This window comes from Rhopalosiphum padi, chromosome 4, assembly GCF_020882245.1.
Source record: "Rhopalosiphum padi isolate XX-2018 chromosome 4, ASM2088224v1, whole genome shotgun sequence".
Lineage (NCBI taxonomy): Eukaryota > Metazoa > Arthropoda > Insecta > Hemiptera > Aphididae > Rhopalosiphum > Rhopalosiphum padi.
In genome coordinates this window covers 49,450,975-49,467,415 of record NC_083600.1, presented here as the reverse complement: position 1 = coordinate 49,467,415, position 16,441 = coordinate 49,450,975, and the positions used below count along the sequence as shown (strand labels likewise).

The 16,441-nt window shown below is 26.7% G+C and overlaps 3 protein-coding genes across 9 annotated transcripts; 1 reads left to right on the top strand and 2 right to left on the bottom strand.

Moving 5' to 3' along the window:
• Window positions 1–502: 502 nt before the first annotated feature.
• On the bottom strand, window positions 503–8,229 carry LOC132928877 (ankyrin repeat, SAM and basic leucine zipper domain-containing protein 1-like). 4 transcript variants are annotated; one of them, XM_060993806.1, is made up of 2 exons: window positions 7,632–8,229; window positions 503–1,965 (listed from the first exon to the last, which is right to left on the bottom strand). In XM_060993806.1, exons 1-2 carry the CDS (start codon window positions 7,657–7,659, stop codon window positions 620–622), a joined length of 1,374 nt encoding a protein of 457 aa, XP_060849789.1. In that variant the 5' UTR covers window positions 7,660–8,229; the 3' UTR covers window positions 503–619. The 4 variants fall into 4 exon arrangements, with proteins under 4 accessions (XP_060849789.1, XP_060849791.1, XP_060849790.1 ...); XM_060993808.1 differs by lacking the exon at window positions 7,632–8,229 and adding an exon at window positions 5,863–6,093; XM_060993807.1 differs by lacking the exon at window positions 7,632–8,229 and adding an exon at window positions 5,812–6,092.
• Window positions 8,230–8,747: 518 nt separating this feature from the next.
• LOC132928880 (FUN14 domain-containing protein 1-like) lies at window positions 8,748–10,438 on the top strand. Of its 2 annotated transcripts, none has more exons than XM_060993812.1 (4): window positions 8,748–8,895; window positions 9,046–9,219; window positions 9,287–9,482; window positions 9,935–10,438. In XM_060993812.1, the coding sequence occupies exons 2-4, from the start codon at window positions 9,050–9,052 to the stop codon at window positions 10,127–10,129; spliced, it is 561 nt and encodes a 186-aa protein (XP_060849795.1). In that variant the 5' UTR covers window positions 8,748–8,895; window positions 9,046–9,049; the 3' UTR covers window positions 10,130–10,438. The 2 variants fall into 2 exon arrangements, with proteins under 2 accessions (XP_060849795.1, XP_060849796.1); XM_060993813.1 differs by having other exon boundaries at window positions 9,608–9,983.
• A 1,560-nt stretch (window positions 10,439–11,998) lies between these two features.
• On the bottom strand, window positions 11,999–14,330 carry LOC132928878 (uncharacterized protein C1orf198 homolog). 3 transcript variants are annotated; one of them, XM_060993810.1, is made up of 4 exons: window positions 14,247–14,298; window positions 13,617–13,649; window positions 13,228–13,448; window positions 11,999–12,922 (listed from the first exon to the last, which is right to left on the bottom strand). In XM_060993810.1, the coding sequence occupies exons 3-4, from the start codon at window positions 13,438–13,440 to the stop codon at window positions 12,530–12,532; spliced, it is 606 nt and encodes a 201-aa protein (XP_060849793.1). In that variant the 5' UTR covers window positions 13,441–13,448; window positions 13,617–13,649; window positions 14,247–14,298; the 3' UTR covers window positions 11,999–12,529. The 3 variants fall into 3 exon arrangements, with proteins under 3 accessions (XP_060849793.1, XP_060849794.1, XP_060849792.1); XM_060993811.1 differs by lacking the exon at window positions 13,617–13,649 and having other exon boundaries at window positions 14,247–14,330; XM_060993809.1 differs by having other exon boundaries at window positions 13,617–14,322.
• Window positions 14,331–16,441: the final 2,111 nt, after the last annotated feature.

Genomic DNA, 16,441 nt, shown 5'->3' with positions numbered 1-16,441 from the left:
ATCCAATATATAACTATATAAGAGATCATTTTCAGCCATGAGAAGATAAAGATTTAGAATAAGTATGGGAAAAATTGTTTATCTAATTTGTCTAAGATGTACATAACCAATAAATAAATACAGAGAAAATTCTTAATAAGTTTGTGTTAAGTAATCAGAAAATGATTTTATTGTAGAAAAAAACTAAAAATGTTTATTATAATTTTATAATTTTATATATTGTTTAATATTGAAATAATAAAATTGGGATATTGGGGGTATTGGAGCAAACCATAGATAATAAAGAGGAGCAAACCCCCAAAATCCACTAGTACAAACAAATGTTAACCCTCCCAAAAATGTTACTTTAATTGAACATATGGACTCTTAATACTACATATAATTAATGTAAATGATTAATTACACTCAAATTTATTGTAAATTCAGCTTTCAGTTAGATATAAAATTTAAGTATGTTAGGTAACTTAAACTATCTTAAAACTGCAATAATAATAAAATATAATTAAAATACATAATTTTATTTTATATATTATAAATTTAAAAAAAAAAGAATGAAAAGGCAGTACAATTTACAATACCAACAATATTTTACACTTCTTAAATTGATCAAATATAAAATTTAAAATATGCGTAATAATAATAAAATAACAGCTGTACCAGCAAACAACTTATCTAAGTTTTTTTTTATATTTCGATTCCTTTTTTTATATCCTGTATAATCCACTTGACTTATTCTTATTTTTTGATCTAATATTTTAAATATTTTATTCTCCAAAATTCTGATTTTTTTCAAATGATTAATGGCTTCTTGACCTTTTTGTTGATCCAAACCATAACTATGAATTCCTAAGTACTTTATTGAAGCATCTAATATATGCAATTGTCTTACTATCATCCCTAATGTCTGGGCAATACTTTCAACATTCATATCATTTTTTTTAACATCTAAAGAATAATTAGACCAATTCCATGAATGAAAACATTTAAGCGCAGTAGCCAAAAGCTTACGATGTGGTGACAAGGTGATTCCCATATTAAAAAATTGGTCATTATTTCCAGTAAGTAAGTTTTTAAAAGTTATATTATTGGAAATTAGCTGGTCTGTATAGATATCCATGGATAAGACTTCTAAAAATGATTTAATGTCTTTACTAAAACCATTTTCTAATTCAGTCATAACTTCATCCCAGTAAGGATGTTCTTCTCCTGAATAATAAACTTCTAGTTGTGCATTTTTATAATTGCTATTCAATAAATTTAAAATATCAACCATGTTTTTATTTTCAGCTATTCTAATCACTGTCTGACATTTCTTGTCGGTGGCATCTTTGTCAGCTCCTTTTGATAATAGAAATTTCACAATATTAACATGGTTGTTACGTACTGCAAAAAACAAAGCCGTCTCACCAGACTGATTATCTTTCAACTCTATATCTGCACCATGATCGACTAAAAATTCTACTAATTTTAACCAACCGTTGGAGCATGCATACATGAGCGCTGTCAATCCTGTCCTATCTTTAGAGTTAATATCAATACCATCAACATTTTCTAAATGCTTTAGACAATTTAATAAGTCCAATTCATCAGAAATTCTAGAACAATTACATACACACATTATAACATTATGACAGTCATACTCCATTAATGGATCAGCACCATTCTGTAAAAGATATATTACAGCATCTAAAGATCCATAAAATGCTGCATTCATCAAAGCAGTCCAATTATTATTCAAATAACTGTTAATATTAACAGTTCCCGAGTTTAAAGCACGGGTGATTTCTGGTACATTGTTTGTTGTACAAGCATTTATCAACGTTAATTGAAAATCTTCTACTTCTGGTTTTACATTATATGAATTTTGTTTAATAATATCACCAAATTCATCATACTCATCACTATCGCTTTCCCATTCAGCTGGAAAAATGTTTTTCTCATATTTCATGTTGACGCTTATTGGAACTAGAACAAATAATTTAAACATTAATAGTTTATATTTTATTCTAATAAATTTTACACATATTCAAATAAATAAATTAGATTACGAATATTTAATTATCACTTATATATATAATCAATGCCAAACTTAAGGGTCTCAGGGCCCCAAGACAGCTACTAAAGAAGAGGCCTTTTTTTGCATACACAATTCGTGTGCACCACTTTTTTTGGCACTTGGCCAGAGGCCTGGGCCGGGAAGGTAAGGGCTCTCAGGCAGCTGCTTAGTTCACCAAGGAGGAAGTTTAGCATTGTACATAATAATATTATATTACCACACAAGTCAATACCAAATACTAGGGTACCTTGGTACTGATTATTGATAGGTATAATGATAGGTTGAAGGACTATATAACTGTTATTTTATAACCAATAATAAAGCATTTCAATTTTCATTGAAAAATATATGTATATACATGTATATATTGTGCAAAAAAACCCCATTTGTTAAAATATTTATCCTTAACCAAATTACTAACTAAAATATTAAATCAAAATTGTTTATCACCTACTAAAATTTAAATCAGGTGTGAACCATTAAATATTCTATTCAAAAATATAAAGAAACAATGGTCTCACTCTAACAAACATACAATAAAGTGAATTTTATGTAAGAATCATGTTAAAACTCAATTATTTTTAATATAATAAGATATATTAAATTTAAAGGTATTATCTATACTCTGTTCAACTTGAGAAACGTACTAAAATCTATGAGTATTTTCAAATTTATAAAAAATATATTACAATTTTAAAATGATAATATCTTGCTTCAAAATTAAAATATAAAAAAAACCCCTTTCAAGGTGTCCTAGACTATATTTTTAACTTTAATAGGCCCCCTTATCAACATTTGTTTTCACTGAATCTTCTACATAATATAGAAACAAAGATATTCCATATTCCCATGATTACGACTCTGGTTCAGTTAAGGACAAAGGCACCTATTACATATTTAATAAAGAAAAATATTTCCTGTACATTGACTGACCGGATAGATTTTTACATTATTGAATAAATTATTAATAATTAATAATAATCAAAACTATTTTAAATTAAAATATGCTTATATTTATAAAAATCTATACATTAAAAATCTATCTAGTTGATGCTTAGGAAATATTCTTCTTTATAAAATATTTAATTAATAGGTGCCTTTGCTCTAAACTGAATCAGAGAGCCGTAATCGAGGAAATACAGACTATTTTTGCTCCTATATTATGTGGGAAATAAAAAGAGAAATCAAATGTTGGTGTGACAATCCCTTAAATTTGATAATAGATTATTTCAGTGTAAATAACAGAGTAAAACAGATTCTTCTGAACATTAATTTTTTATGTTATGGGTTAGTAAGATAAAAAACACATGTGGGTATAATGTCCTCTTAACCATATTTTGTTTGTGCTTGTCCCATAATTATAAGTAACTAAATATTAGAAAGCATAAATTAAGACACATAATACTATTTAAAATTATTTTTCAATATTGAAGCAAATTAATAGGATTTGAAAATTTAGATGAAGTCGTAAAAAATATTTTTACCTTTAAACTTTATTATATTGTATTATTTTTATGATTTGACATTATACACACTATAATGTCTTCTTAATATAATAATATTAATAATAACTAAATAAAATTGATTATTCCAATCATAAAATTTACTATGTTATGTGTTATTAAGATAGAGACAACACATGCGGGTATTAAATCAACTTAATGGATAGGCTTTAGCCAATATTAATAAAAAAAATTACTTAGTAAGGTTAAAGTAATCAAATTATTTTTGAAAAAATCATCCAGAAAAATGCAATTAGATGATTGGACCTGATAATAAAATTATATTGTAGACTGTAGTTATATAAAAATAAAAGTTATTAACAATATATAATTTAACATAATATTGCATAATAGTATGTAATATATAACAGTATGGATCATGTTATGGTACCAATTTTCATTTACTATATTCCCTTCCCTACAATTTAAAAATACTAGGTATATACTGCATTGAAATTTATTCAATAATTTTATAAATAGATAATTTTCATAATAACATTTGGTATATGAAGATGAACAATAAGATTACCACCAAATAAAGGACTTTGGACAACAAAACATTTAAATACAATCATATTGAATAGGTATTATAATTTATAACATTATTGACAAAATAATGAAAATCTTACTATAATTTATGTAATATTCTGTGACTACATTATACAGAATAAGTATGGAATATATATATAAAAATGGATGTATATATTTTTTATAATATTTATAGTTTTTATAGATTATTAGTATTTTTTTTACTATACTTGCTGATTATTTAGTATAATAATATTATTAATATTAAATTTAAGTTATTAATTATATAAAAAAATGATTTTATCAAATAAATATTTATGTATTTAGGAATATACTACTTATACTTTCGATACATTTTTATCTTGTATCTTGTATCTTTTGAAGTCAGTTAATTGTATTTAACTACGTTTTTTCTTATTTATTAGATTTTTTTTTTTTTGTTAAAATATTGGATACAAATGAAGCTTGCTAAAAAAAAACTGACTAGTGTTCAGGTGTTGTTAATTATATTAAATATAAATATTCTGCTTAATAATAATAAATCATAATTCTACGTGACTAGAAAAAAATATAAGTTTACATTAATTGGAAACAGAAAGTACATCTAAATATATTTTAAATTAATTAATTGTTTAATACAGTAGAACCTCGATTATCCGTGCTCACTCTTCCGAAAATTTAAAAATAAGTATGGACTGTAGATGTATTATGTATAACATTATTATATATATTTCTAATTATAACTAAATAAAAATTTTCAAAATTTCATTATTATCAAATTGTACCTATGTATTTCTAATAATAATTTTAAAAAAATTACATTATTATAAAAAGTCTCGATTAACCATGGTTTTCACTTATCCGTGTGACCCCCTCCCCGCCATTACCCGGATAATCGAGGTTCCACTGTATATAAATAAAGTGAATTATCTAACTGTTGCATATTCTTAATCTATGATAGTTAAATGTTCACTGGTATAATAATACTAGTTAATAAATAGACCACCAACGTAAAACCAATCCTCTTTATAAAACAAGTTATTTCTACTATACTGTCTATACAAAAGTAAATAATGTTAATAGTCCAGTATTGATTAAAACTCTTTGAAATATTTAAAAATTGAAGTAAAATCAAAATATATAAGCTATAAAAACTATGAAACTATATACTCATTTGCAAAATTTATACTAAATGTAAAATATACTAAAATATAAGAACTTAGACCCTACAAAATAGTGAAAATTATTTTATTCAAACAAAATTAACTGTGTTTAAAACAAATTGTTCAAATAGTATTTAATATTAGAATTTGGATGATTAAAATATGATGTATTATAGTACCTGTTTTGGGTTTTTGTTTTCTAAATATTTGTTCAGATTTCTGAATATTTATATTTAACGCTGGACACACACTTTGATAATAAAAATTAAAAATAAATGTCATATCGGTACAACCAAAAGCAGTAAACATGATTATTTTTTGATGTAATCATAGCATTTCAATAGAATTGAAGACATAAAAAAACAAACATGTGGTAGGATTTAATAGCGAACAGAAAATTAAAATTAAAATCACACAACACAATGACATTGATCAAACGACATACTGGTACAAGTATACAACAGGTGGTACTAACTATTTTTTAATAACTAGTTATGACAGTTAAGAGCCTATAGTTAATTCTAGAGTCTAGAGAGGTAGGTCATACAATACGATCACTTACTCGATGGTGTAAGATGATGTAATACAGTTGATAATAATGTGCAATTATTACTTCATTTATAATTCACGAAGGATTTGATTCAAACAGCTGTCAGTCGATGTAACCGTTAAGTCGTATAATAGGCATGGGGCTCTGTTAAGTATTTGGTAATCTAAAGTTTTTAGTTTGTTATAGTTTAACTTATTAGTAATTACTGAAATAATGTCAAAGTTCAACAAACAATAATCATTTGGTTCATTTTTCACTTTAAAATACATGATTTACGATGAATTCATGATTAACTGATAAGGTGCTAAATCAGTTTAGTATACCAAAACCGAGTACCTAATCGGTTGTTTTTCAAGGCAACCTACGCGGCTACGCTCTGATTTTAGTTTTTCTGTGCTCACTGCTTATAATTTTATAAAATGTTGATATTGATTATTGATAATCATTATCAATATATTTATCTATCCGTATTCGGTGATAATTATTTGTAATTTAAAATTTTTCGGTCACTGGCCACTACGACTACGAAAAAACGTAAAATCCGATGGCGTACGATTACTACGATTTATCCCTTTGAAAACACGATTGGGTTTGTCAGTCGAACATTCGAATGACGATAGAACCCAAAAATACGATACGATTGTCGATTTTGTACTCTAAACGTCAACAGAAAAAAGGGTGAAGAAAAGTCAAGTTAACAATCTTGAATATACAAAAAAATAGATAGAGAATTGTATGTCTTACAAATTTTGGGTTATCTACCTTTTTGCTTTTACTAGATTTATAACCTTGAAAGTTGAAATAGTTGATTTTATATTTTAATTTATATATTCAGTTTTATCTGAATAGTGAATAGTAAACAAATATATATATAAAAGGAAAGCGTAATTTACTGATCTGTCGACGCACTGCTCCAACTATACTAGACAAATCATGCTGAATTTGGCATTTTGGCATACAAATAACTATTATGCAGACATTCGCTAAAATGAATTTCTTTAAATTCAATCCCTAAAGAGGTTAAATACGGTTTAAAATTTTTAAAAAACCGGGTTATTCGGAAAAATACTGTGAAATAAAAGTTACATAAGAATCAAATTATATTCAAAACAAATAGAATATTATGTAAAATAGGTAGATAATAAACAATATGTGACAAACATTGCATGGAATTGCTATGTTGTTTACAAAAAAGAAATTCTAAAAATTAAAAAAAATAATTTAAACATATTAATCTAACCCGGCAACATCTATACTTTATGGTGTGTACAAATTATGTGTAAATATTATTATTATTATATGTATAAACAAGATTTTGAATGAAAAGAGTTGGGATGTTGGTTATATGTATTGGATAATAATAATGTTTCATCGAGTTGACATAAACTATGATGAAAAAATTAAAATTAAATATAATAAGCTTGAATGTATGATTTTAAGGTAATAAGTAGGTATTAATATCCTTTTGGCTTATAATACTCTGTATTAAAATAGAAACAAGTGTTCAGTGCTGAACATTATTATTATAAATATATGACATACTTAACTGTGCAAAAGTGTTATCTAATTACGAATTATCTTAGTCATATAGCTGAGCTAATATAGGTGATTCGGGTTTTTTTATATTATTTATATAACAATAAAATATTAAAATATACTATTGAAGTAGCTATTATAGTATAGCGGTTCTTAAACTTTTCGCATCACCAAAAGTAAAATATATAATCGTAAGTATGGGTTTACCTTCTCCAAATAAAGAATAAATATTTTTTATTATAGTACTATAGTAGTTTTGTGTATAAAATATCAAGTATTCAAGTATCAATATTTACCTCGTTCCTCGCAGTTTTGGGGAACCATTGCATAGTAATAAAGGGGAACAGAAAAAAAAATCTCGGAGGAAAAAAGTACAAATTGGAATATTTTAAACAAAACGTATATAATCACTCAGTATGATATGTTATGACATAAACTTAAATAATCACTTTGTGATTTGACCCGGTAATTTTGACGAAATTTTTGCTTGTTCTTTCATGTTGCATTTAATTTTCTCAGTGATCACCAAATTTCCACTAGGTAAATGACTATGGATGCGTATTAATTTGGGACTATTTTAAATCCATTTTACGCCATTTTCATGTTACCTTTATTAGATTTTAAAATTTCCACGAGAAAAACAATAAAATCTGTTTAATACTGCTTGACGTACTCTGTCTTCGTCTGTAACACACTCATACACGTAGAATGTACTGACCTACTGCACTATACTATATTATAATATCATCGTCTATTCGTCTATAACTACAACTTACAAGAGGTCACCGTATTTTACTTTATTATATTATGCTCTACCGCCTATTATAATCTGTAAATAAATATAAAATATGTATAATACCATAATCTACTGCCAATGCCGTAGGTAAAAACAAAAAATTATCGTTTTTATTAACTTTATCATCATTTTTATCTACGGTTTTCCACAGTAACCTAACGTATATTAGGTAAACTATAAGTATAAATGTATAACATAAAGTGAATATAGTAGATTTTATCATTTTATTTATAGTTTTTTACATCAAACTAACATATTATACAAAGTGATTATATAAGTTGTATTTAAAATATTCTAATTAGTAATTTGTACTTTTTTTCCTGTCATCAGTAATAATAAATAAAATAAATATATTACAATAACTATTATATAATAATAAATACATAATTACATAAATGTGGTGTGACAGTCAGGTAACTCAGACCACTCTGACAGCCAGACTACGACTAAGTAATATTCCATAGTCTACGAGTCAGACGGGCCAAAAATCGTATATGGCAGCGCCATCTAGCGATAAAAACGAGTAGGACACGATTACTGACTATAATACTTAATACTGTGTGTGCACTAGATAGTATTAGAAAGCAATTCTCTTGTTTATTTCGTTGTGTTGGTCATTCTGGCGACTTAAAAATATTGGAATCTATTCCGTTTTTGCAATAAAAAATGATAGGTACCTATAGTTCGTAGTTGCTATTGTTGATACAAAGTTACTCGCCATTTCGTCAGTCCGAATTTCCTACATCCGATTTACTACTTAACTAGTAAGTGATTCATCTTCTGTTATTCACAATAAAACTTGTTCGTTTCAGCATTTTTTTTACTTCATTTTCTCTAAGCCCTATTACTGTGAACGAATAACTTTTGACAGTTAACATATCATTTTGACTGAAAAACTTATTTTTAATTTAAAGAAATATGGCACCATCAGCTGCGGTGAACAAGAGGGATAGCGTCCCATCGACATCCGAAGATTTTGATTTAGAGAAGACGGCCGAAGAAGCGAAATCTTTGATTGAGAAAGTCATCAAAGATGTGGGCAAAAAATCTGCAACCAGACAGTTGATATTTGGTTCGGCTTCTGGATGGTACTAAATTTAAACTCTTATTTGCTTATGAATGTGTTTTTATTTATATGTGTGGGACTATTCGCAGGGCAACTGGTTTTATTATGATGAAATTGGGTAAAGCTGCTGCGTTCACAGTCGGAAGTGGTATATTAGCATTACAACTAGCCAATTCAAGCGGTTACATAAAAATTGATTGGGATAAATTGACCAGAGGTGTAGAAAGGGTAGCTGAACAAGTCGAAGACAGTACAAGTGACAAAAAGAAAGGATTATTGAAGAAGGTAACTTATACACAATAATATAATTTGTACATTAAATGTATTATGTCCATATAAATTCCTCAATTCTCGTGCTTTTCTACTCTTGGCAAGATTTATATATTTTCTATGTACTAATTATCTTTTAGGTCAGAGACATTGTAGAGAACAATTCCATTATGGCTGCTGGATTTACGGGTGGTTTCTTCCTTGGTGTCGCCTACTCATAAACAGATTTTCTATGCGCAACATATTTTAAGAATTAATTGCACAACATTTTAATTATCACAAGCTAATATTTAAATATTGTAACTTTTAAAAAATGAAAACAATAACTCATTTTAAAAATTCAAGAAGTTTATAAAAAAATATATATATATTCATAATATTCATTAAAACTTTAAATTGGACATAAACCATCAATTAATAATTATTTAATTTTTGTGTGACATTTCTTGATATATGAACCATTTCAGATGGGACGCTTTGTCGACAAGAAACTAGACAAAGCTGAAGATTTATTAAGGAAGAAAGAACGCAAAGCTAAACGTTGGTTTCACCGTATATCTGGTGACGAGGACGAGTTTGTTTTTGAAGAGATTCATGTATTTTTAGCATCTTACTTAGTTGGCCTTTTTCTTGGAATTTCTTGTGGCATAGCTACTCGCTGAAACGGTCATTAAACAATACACTTTTACACTACAATTAAAATCATTTAATTTTGTATAATTGTTCGCATGTATATAGCAAAGCACTATTACTAATAGTTCCATATTAATTAATTTAAACAATTTGTCAATGAGAAGTCATTTGATTTTTCATTTATTTATTAAATATACATAATTAATAATTATATTGTATTATCATCATGCTTTATTTAGTTTAAGTATTATTTTGATACTAGTCAGTTCAAAACGAGTTGTTCCATTCATTTATGTAATATTTTGTGATCAAATAAATTATGAACCTAGACTTTTTAATGTCTTGTTTATTTATATTTTATTGTCATCAATAGATTTAATTTTACCAATTAAAATTGTTTTATAAACTGTTCCATGTATATACAATCAATGATGTTACAACAAGTGGTTTTATTATTTTTTTACCAACTATGTTAATCATGTGTACAGATTTTATTATAGATTTGATGTAACAATTAGAAAAAGAAAAGGTTAAACTGTGTATTTTTTAATTTATGTTATACAACTTTCATAATATTACAGCTTTTTTGAAAATCCATTAAAAGTACTAAAAATATTCTTGAAATTATTCATACCTAGTTCATTATTTGTAAAATCCAGGTAAGGCCTAGGCGTAAAAATAATAATTTGGTCGGGCGCATGTAAACTCCGCCAAAAATACCTTTTAAGTATTCACTCCGCCAGAAAAGAAAATTAATTAACAGCATAAAATTAATACTTGTAACCCTGTAGGCAATAATATATTATTATAAAAAAAAAATCATAATTTTTATATTAATAATCGTCCACAGAAAATAAAAAGTTACGCCTTATATGTATACCAAAAGATAAAAATAATAATTATCTGAAGAATTAAATACAATATATAAATTGTAATGTGTATAACGTCAAATAGTTATGAATTGCTAATTCATAATCAACAACTATTTTTAAATTAAACGACGCATTAAACTAAGAAATTTCAACGTACCTATGTCAATACGTTGGTATTTAATGAGAGAAGGCAGAAGGAATTAAGTATTATACTGGCGGAATTCCCATTTACCAATTATAGGTAAGCAAATAAAACTTGCGTAGTTTACAATGTTGACATTAGAATCATTAGATCTTTTTTATCTAACTAGTATTCACTATTCTGGCGGAGTATCAAAGGCGGAGTGCAAAAATTAATTACTAAAATATGTTGTCTTGTTATGGTTTTATATTGATAAAAAATTGATTTATGGGAATAGTGTCATAGTGAATATTTATTAACTATGTTGCACAACATAAATATTTCAGTACCTACCCATAAGGGCGGATACAGTGATTCTAAACGGGGGTGGTGGAGCAATTTGTTAGTTATCAACTAAAAAAAGGTCATCATCTATTTAAAACAAAAACTTTGTTGGAATATAAAATACTTTTTTTGTTAACGAGGGGGCACAATTGGCCCCCTTGTATCCACTCTTGCCTACCCACACACCCCTTTCTTAAGGACACACCCTTGAAATTTGTTTGAAAAAATTTAAAGAAAATTAAAAACTATTAAAGATCTAAGTACCTTCCTCCTTATATTTTACTAACTCCTACCTGGGAATACTAATTTCTAAGAGACTTTTCCCTATTTGATGTTACATTTGACTTGGTTTAAACCCCTTTCACCACATCAATGCATAGAAATATTTAAATTAATACTTACATTATTATGCATCATTAACTCTTTACTAACTAAATTGGAAAGAGTAAATTACATACTTTATTATGCATAATAATTAATAACCATAACCAATAAACAGTGGTAACAACTATTTATATGACCAAATGTCGATATGTAATAGAATTAATTTGCAATACATATAAAATAATATAAGGTAAACATTTATTAGCAAATTGTGCTTATTATTATTTAAATATTTTGAATTTGATATAAATGTTGTAATAATAATAAGTACTTATAGAACTAAAATAAATAATTTTATGTAAAATGCAATTAAAAACAAATAGGTAACTAAACAACAATTATGTATAAGATTAATACTTAGTGTTTACACATAAAAGAGTATTTTTTGGTATTTAATAACATCAAGTCTTATATAGATTATACAAATTTAAAATTAGTTGTATAAAATTATAACTTTATTAATGTTTAATTCTGATTCTAGATGACACTTATGTAATTTAGGAAGTTCATAAAAAATTAATAAATTGTTTTGAAATTATTAATTGTTAAAATATAGAATTATTTAGATACATAAAGCTACTCCATCCAATACTTCATCATTTCAAATCATGTAATATTTTTAAAATTCTATAAAATTGTTAATTATGAAACTTGTTGGCAAACCAATTTTATATTTGTTGTATTATGGCCACACATATAGTAAATTATTACCAATTATCTAAAAAATCAAATCCTGTCTTTGGAATATCATCGTCATCATCATCATCATTATTAAGAATATTATATGTAGAATCTTGAATTGTTTGTTTAGGATTTATGACTTGTGGTGGCGGTGGTGGCGGAGGAGGGCCTTTAGGCTTTGTCCTGTCACTTTTTACAGCTTTGTTTTTGTCTTCAGCTGGCATTAGCGATTTGAAGAGAGCATTAGATTTAATTTTACTAATGAGTTTGTTGTCTTGCGGTTCTTTGGTTACTATTCGTTTTACAACTGTAGCTTTACACTCATTTGCAGAGAAGTTCTCTCGAACACTATCAATATGTTTGCATAAATCCAACTGACTCCGTGTAAACCAAGAAAAGCCACCTTCGGAAATTTTTGTCTGAAAAAAAAATGCTTATCATTCTCCAATAATTTGAATATAAATATTGACACTGGTAAATAATGTGTCTGTTAAACACTACTGCATGTGTTCTAAATGAACTATATTTTTTTAATCTTGGTTTTTTAAAAAATATATTTAAAATGTAGGTATATAACATGATAATATTATAAAATATAATAGATTCGTAAATCTGAGAAAATATAGATAAAATATACTATCCTTCACTAGTCTGTTTATTATAAGTAGGTGTTGATATTATTTTACACACAAGAAAAACAAACATAAGTCATAAAACAACTTACATCTGATTTTTTGTATTTTGAATATTTCAATACAGTTTCCGGACTGATAATTGATTCTTCCAGTATTTTGTTTTGTTCGTCGACAGTTAGCTCAAGCCATAAAGATTGATACGCATCCTTGGTAGCATCGACATCCTTGCGTATGCGTTCTGCAATCGGATTGATTGTGTATAAATAATCATAGTAGACGTTTTGGGACTGATTTAGATCCATGCCAATCTCTAAAACAGAACAAAATACGAAATCCGGTATCAATAATTTGAATAATCAGCTAAAAATTATATCAATTGTTTTATTGATTGGTTACAGATTTTTATATGTAAATAGTAATAAACAGTAACCACACAGTGTAGATAAAAAGAAAGAGGTTTACTCCTATAACTCCTTACCTGTAATGAATTATGACGAAGTCTATGAAAATGCTATAATTTACAAATATATATTATTCATATCACCATCAAATTAATTTTTCAACCTCTGCTAAATGACAGACTAAATGGCCAAATGGGTGACGTGTTTCATAGATGATTTTAAATATTGTTATAGTTAGTAGTTAAACAGTATATTGTATATTTTACTATATTAAATTACATTTTTGAAAATAATATCATTAAATATTACACACAATATTGTTAATACCGACACCACAATGTTGGTATTTACTCGAATTTATAGTATTTTTTACTTTCTTGTAATTACGATATCAAATGACACAATGCATAATATACGTGATTAAACTCTAAATTCCGATAACAGTCTAAGTAAACTACTGCGATTTACAAAATATAAGACATAAATTTGTGAAAAAATTGTACGGTATTGCCTGTGTCCTGCATAATGTATTGTATTTATTCAGTGGTATTATCTTGGTTCATGGCGCATAAGACACATAAGCGATAAAGTATAAATTATAGTTTAGTTAAGGTGTATTAATTGTAATAAAAATAATATTGAAATATTGTAAAGATATACAATATACAATAAACTAATAACTAATAACTAATATAACTATTAACTACCTATAGTGGTATATACAACTCATTGAACTCAAGATTATAAAAGTGACCACTGACAGACTGAGTATAGTGAGTACTGATTACTGCGACTGTCTGCGAGTGATCATATCACAGAATTCCGTGACCATATTATAATGTATTTTTGTGATAACATTAAATTGTTATTATTTATTACTATTTACTAGAGTAATAGTATATTAGTATTATTAGTATAATGTACTACATACCTAATATAATATAATAATGCTAATTAATATTATTGGTTATTACTTATTGATAATTTATTAATCACTCTATTAGTCTATATTATTATTATTTATTTTTAGTTATTACTGCTTTGTTAGGCTTACTACTAAATACTAGGCTTTACTAGGGAATATAAGCTTAATGGCTTATATTGTTCTAAAATTTATACAAATAACATGTAGTTAGCAGCTATTCATAAAAAATTAAAAAATTAACAAAAGACCAACGATTGGAATTTTCATCAAAATTGGTCATAATAATTTTATATGCCAGTATGCATGTATGCTACAAATATTATACGGACATTGGCGACATTGTCTTTTGTAACAAATTCTTTATTTCAATTATCTTTATTAAAATTTAATGTCTTTCAGTCTTCAGACCCTGCAGTAGTTCAGTATAGCGTAATCAGGAATTTTCCTTGGTTGCCTGTGGAGGTTACATTTTTTTTAGTAAAAAGCCGTTAACTTAATCACTTCCAAAAAAAAACACCTTAAATTCTATTAAGAAAATAATCATTTATAATTGGATTTAAAAATATTGCAAAATATTAGCTCCGGGGGTGATCTATCTTCCCTTAATTACACCCCTAGTTGAACCACTAATTTTTTTCTGAACAAATATTACACAGTTTGGTAAGTTTGGTTATATAATATATATCAATGGAATGTTATGAACCATATATAACAATTTATGGATTATATGGTATTATACAAAACTACAATTTGTATACAAAGCACCGTGATCATTGTTTATAGACAAATAGAATAGACAATAATAGTTGATGAAGAATGAAAACATAGGTATTAGTGGTATTACTGTATTAGGTAATAGGTAAACTATATTACAAATTGATAAATTACAACTCGTCAGTGGCGGTCAAATGATTTTGTCATGGGGGATGTGGCGTAAAAAATAAAACAAAATTTAATACATTAACATTATTGTACAATATACATACATTTAATTGTTATAAATATTAAAGAAAAAAACTCATGGGGCCGGGGGATCTATCTTCACCACCCCCTCCCGTTTGACCACCACTGCAACTAATGGTTTTCAATATTTTGTTTGTTATTTAAATTAATAAATAATGTTTTTTTTAAACTCAATATGCGTTTATTATAATAAATATATATATATATATATATACATTTTTAAATATTGAATTAATACTGCAATATATAGGTAACCTGCAGTAATACCTATAATATAAGTATATTGACGCGATACGATGAGTGAGTACTAGCTAGTCTAGTTATTACTACTACAAGTATTTTACTACATATATAAACCAGTGGTCGGCAACCTTTTTGGACTCTCGTGCCACATTCACGAATTAAAAAGTTCGCGGCCGGATAAAAATAAAAATTTTATATTCTTAAATTATTTACTATGAAAAAAAAAATACTGTCTAAAATTTTAATATGTATAAAAAAAAATTTCATTGTTCTAAATTTTAAAGCGGGCTGTATGATGAGCGACCACTGATATAGATGACAATAGACAATGTCGTTGTCATATTATAGTATTGCAGTCAGTACTGACCGCACTGAGACTGAAGCATTGACATACTGTAAAAATAGTATAAATTATTGCAATATACCACAGAATAATAGCAGTAGCGAGTTGGAAATTGTTCATTAAAGTGTGCAAACTGCATATATAGATAGGTATATTTAATATTATAAGTTAATCCTGAATCATGAACGGATCCATTTTAGGGGGTGGCATTGGGGTCATGATCACTCCGTAGACTCTGCCACTCATCCTCTCAGGTAAATTTTAGGATGTCTGTTTTTCGACAGCCGATAAAATACGATATGCACATAGTAATATGTGAATATGTTCTGGATCCGCGCCTGTACTGAATAATATTTTATTATAGGTATAATAATATTACCTAATATTATACGTACACAATATACCTACATAAATTATAAATATTTAAA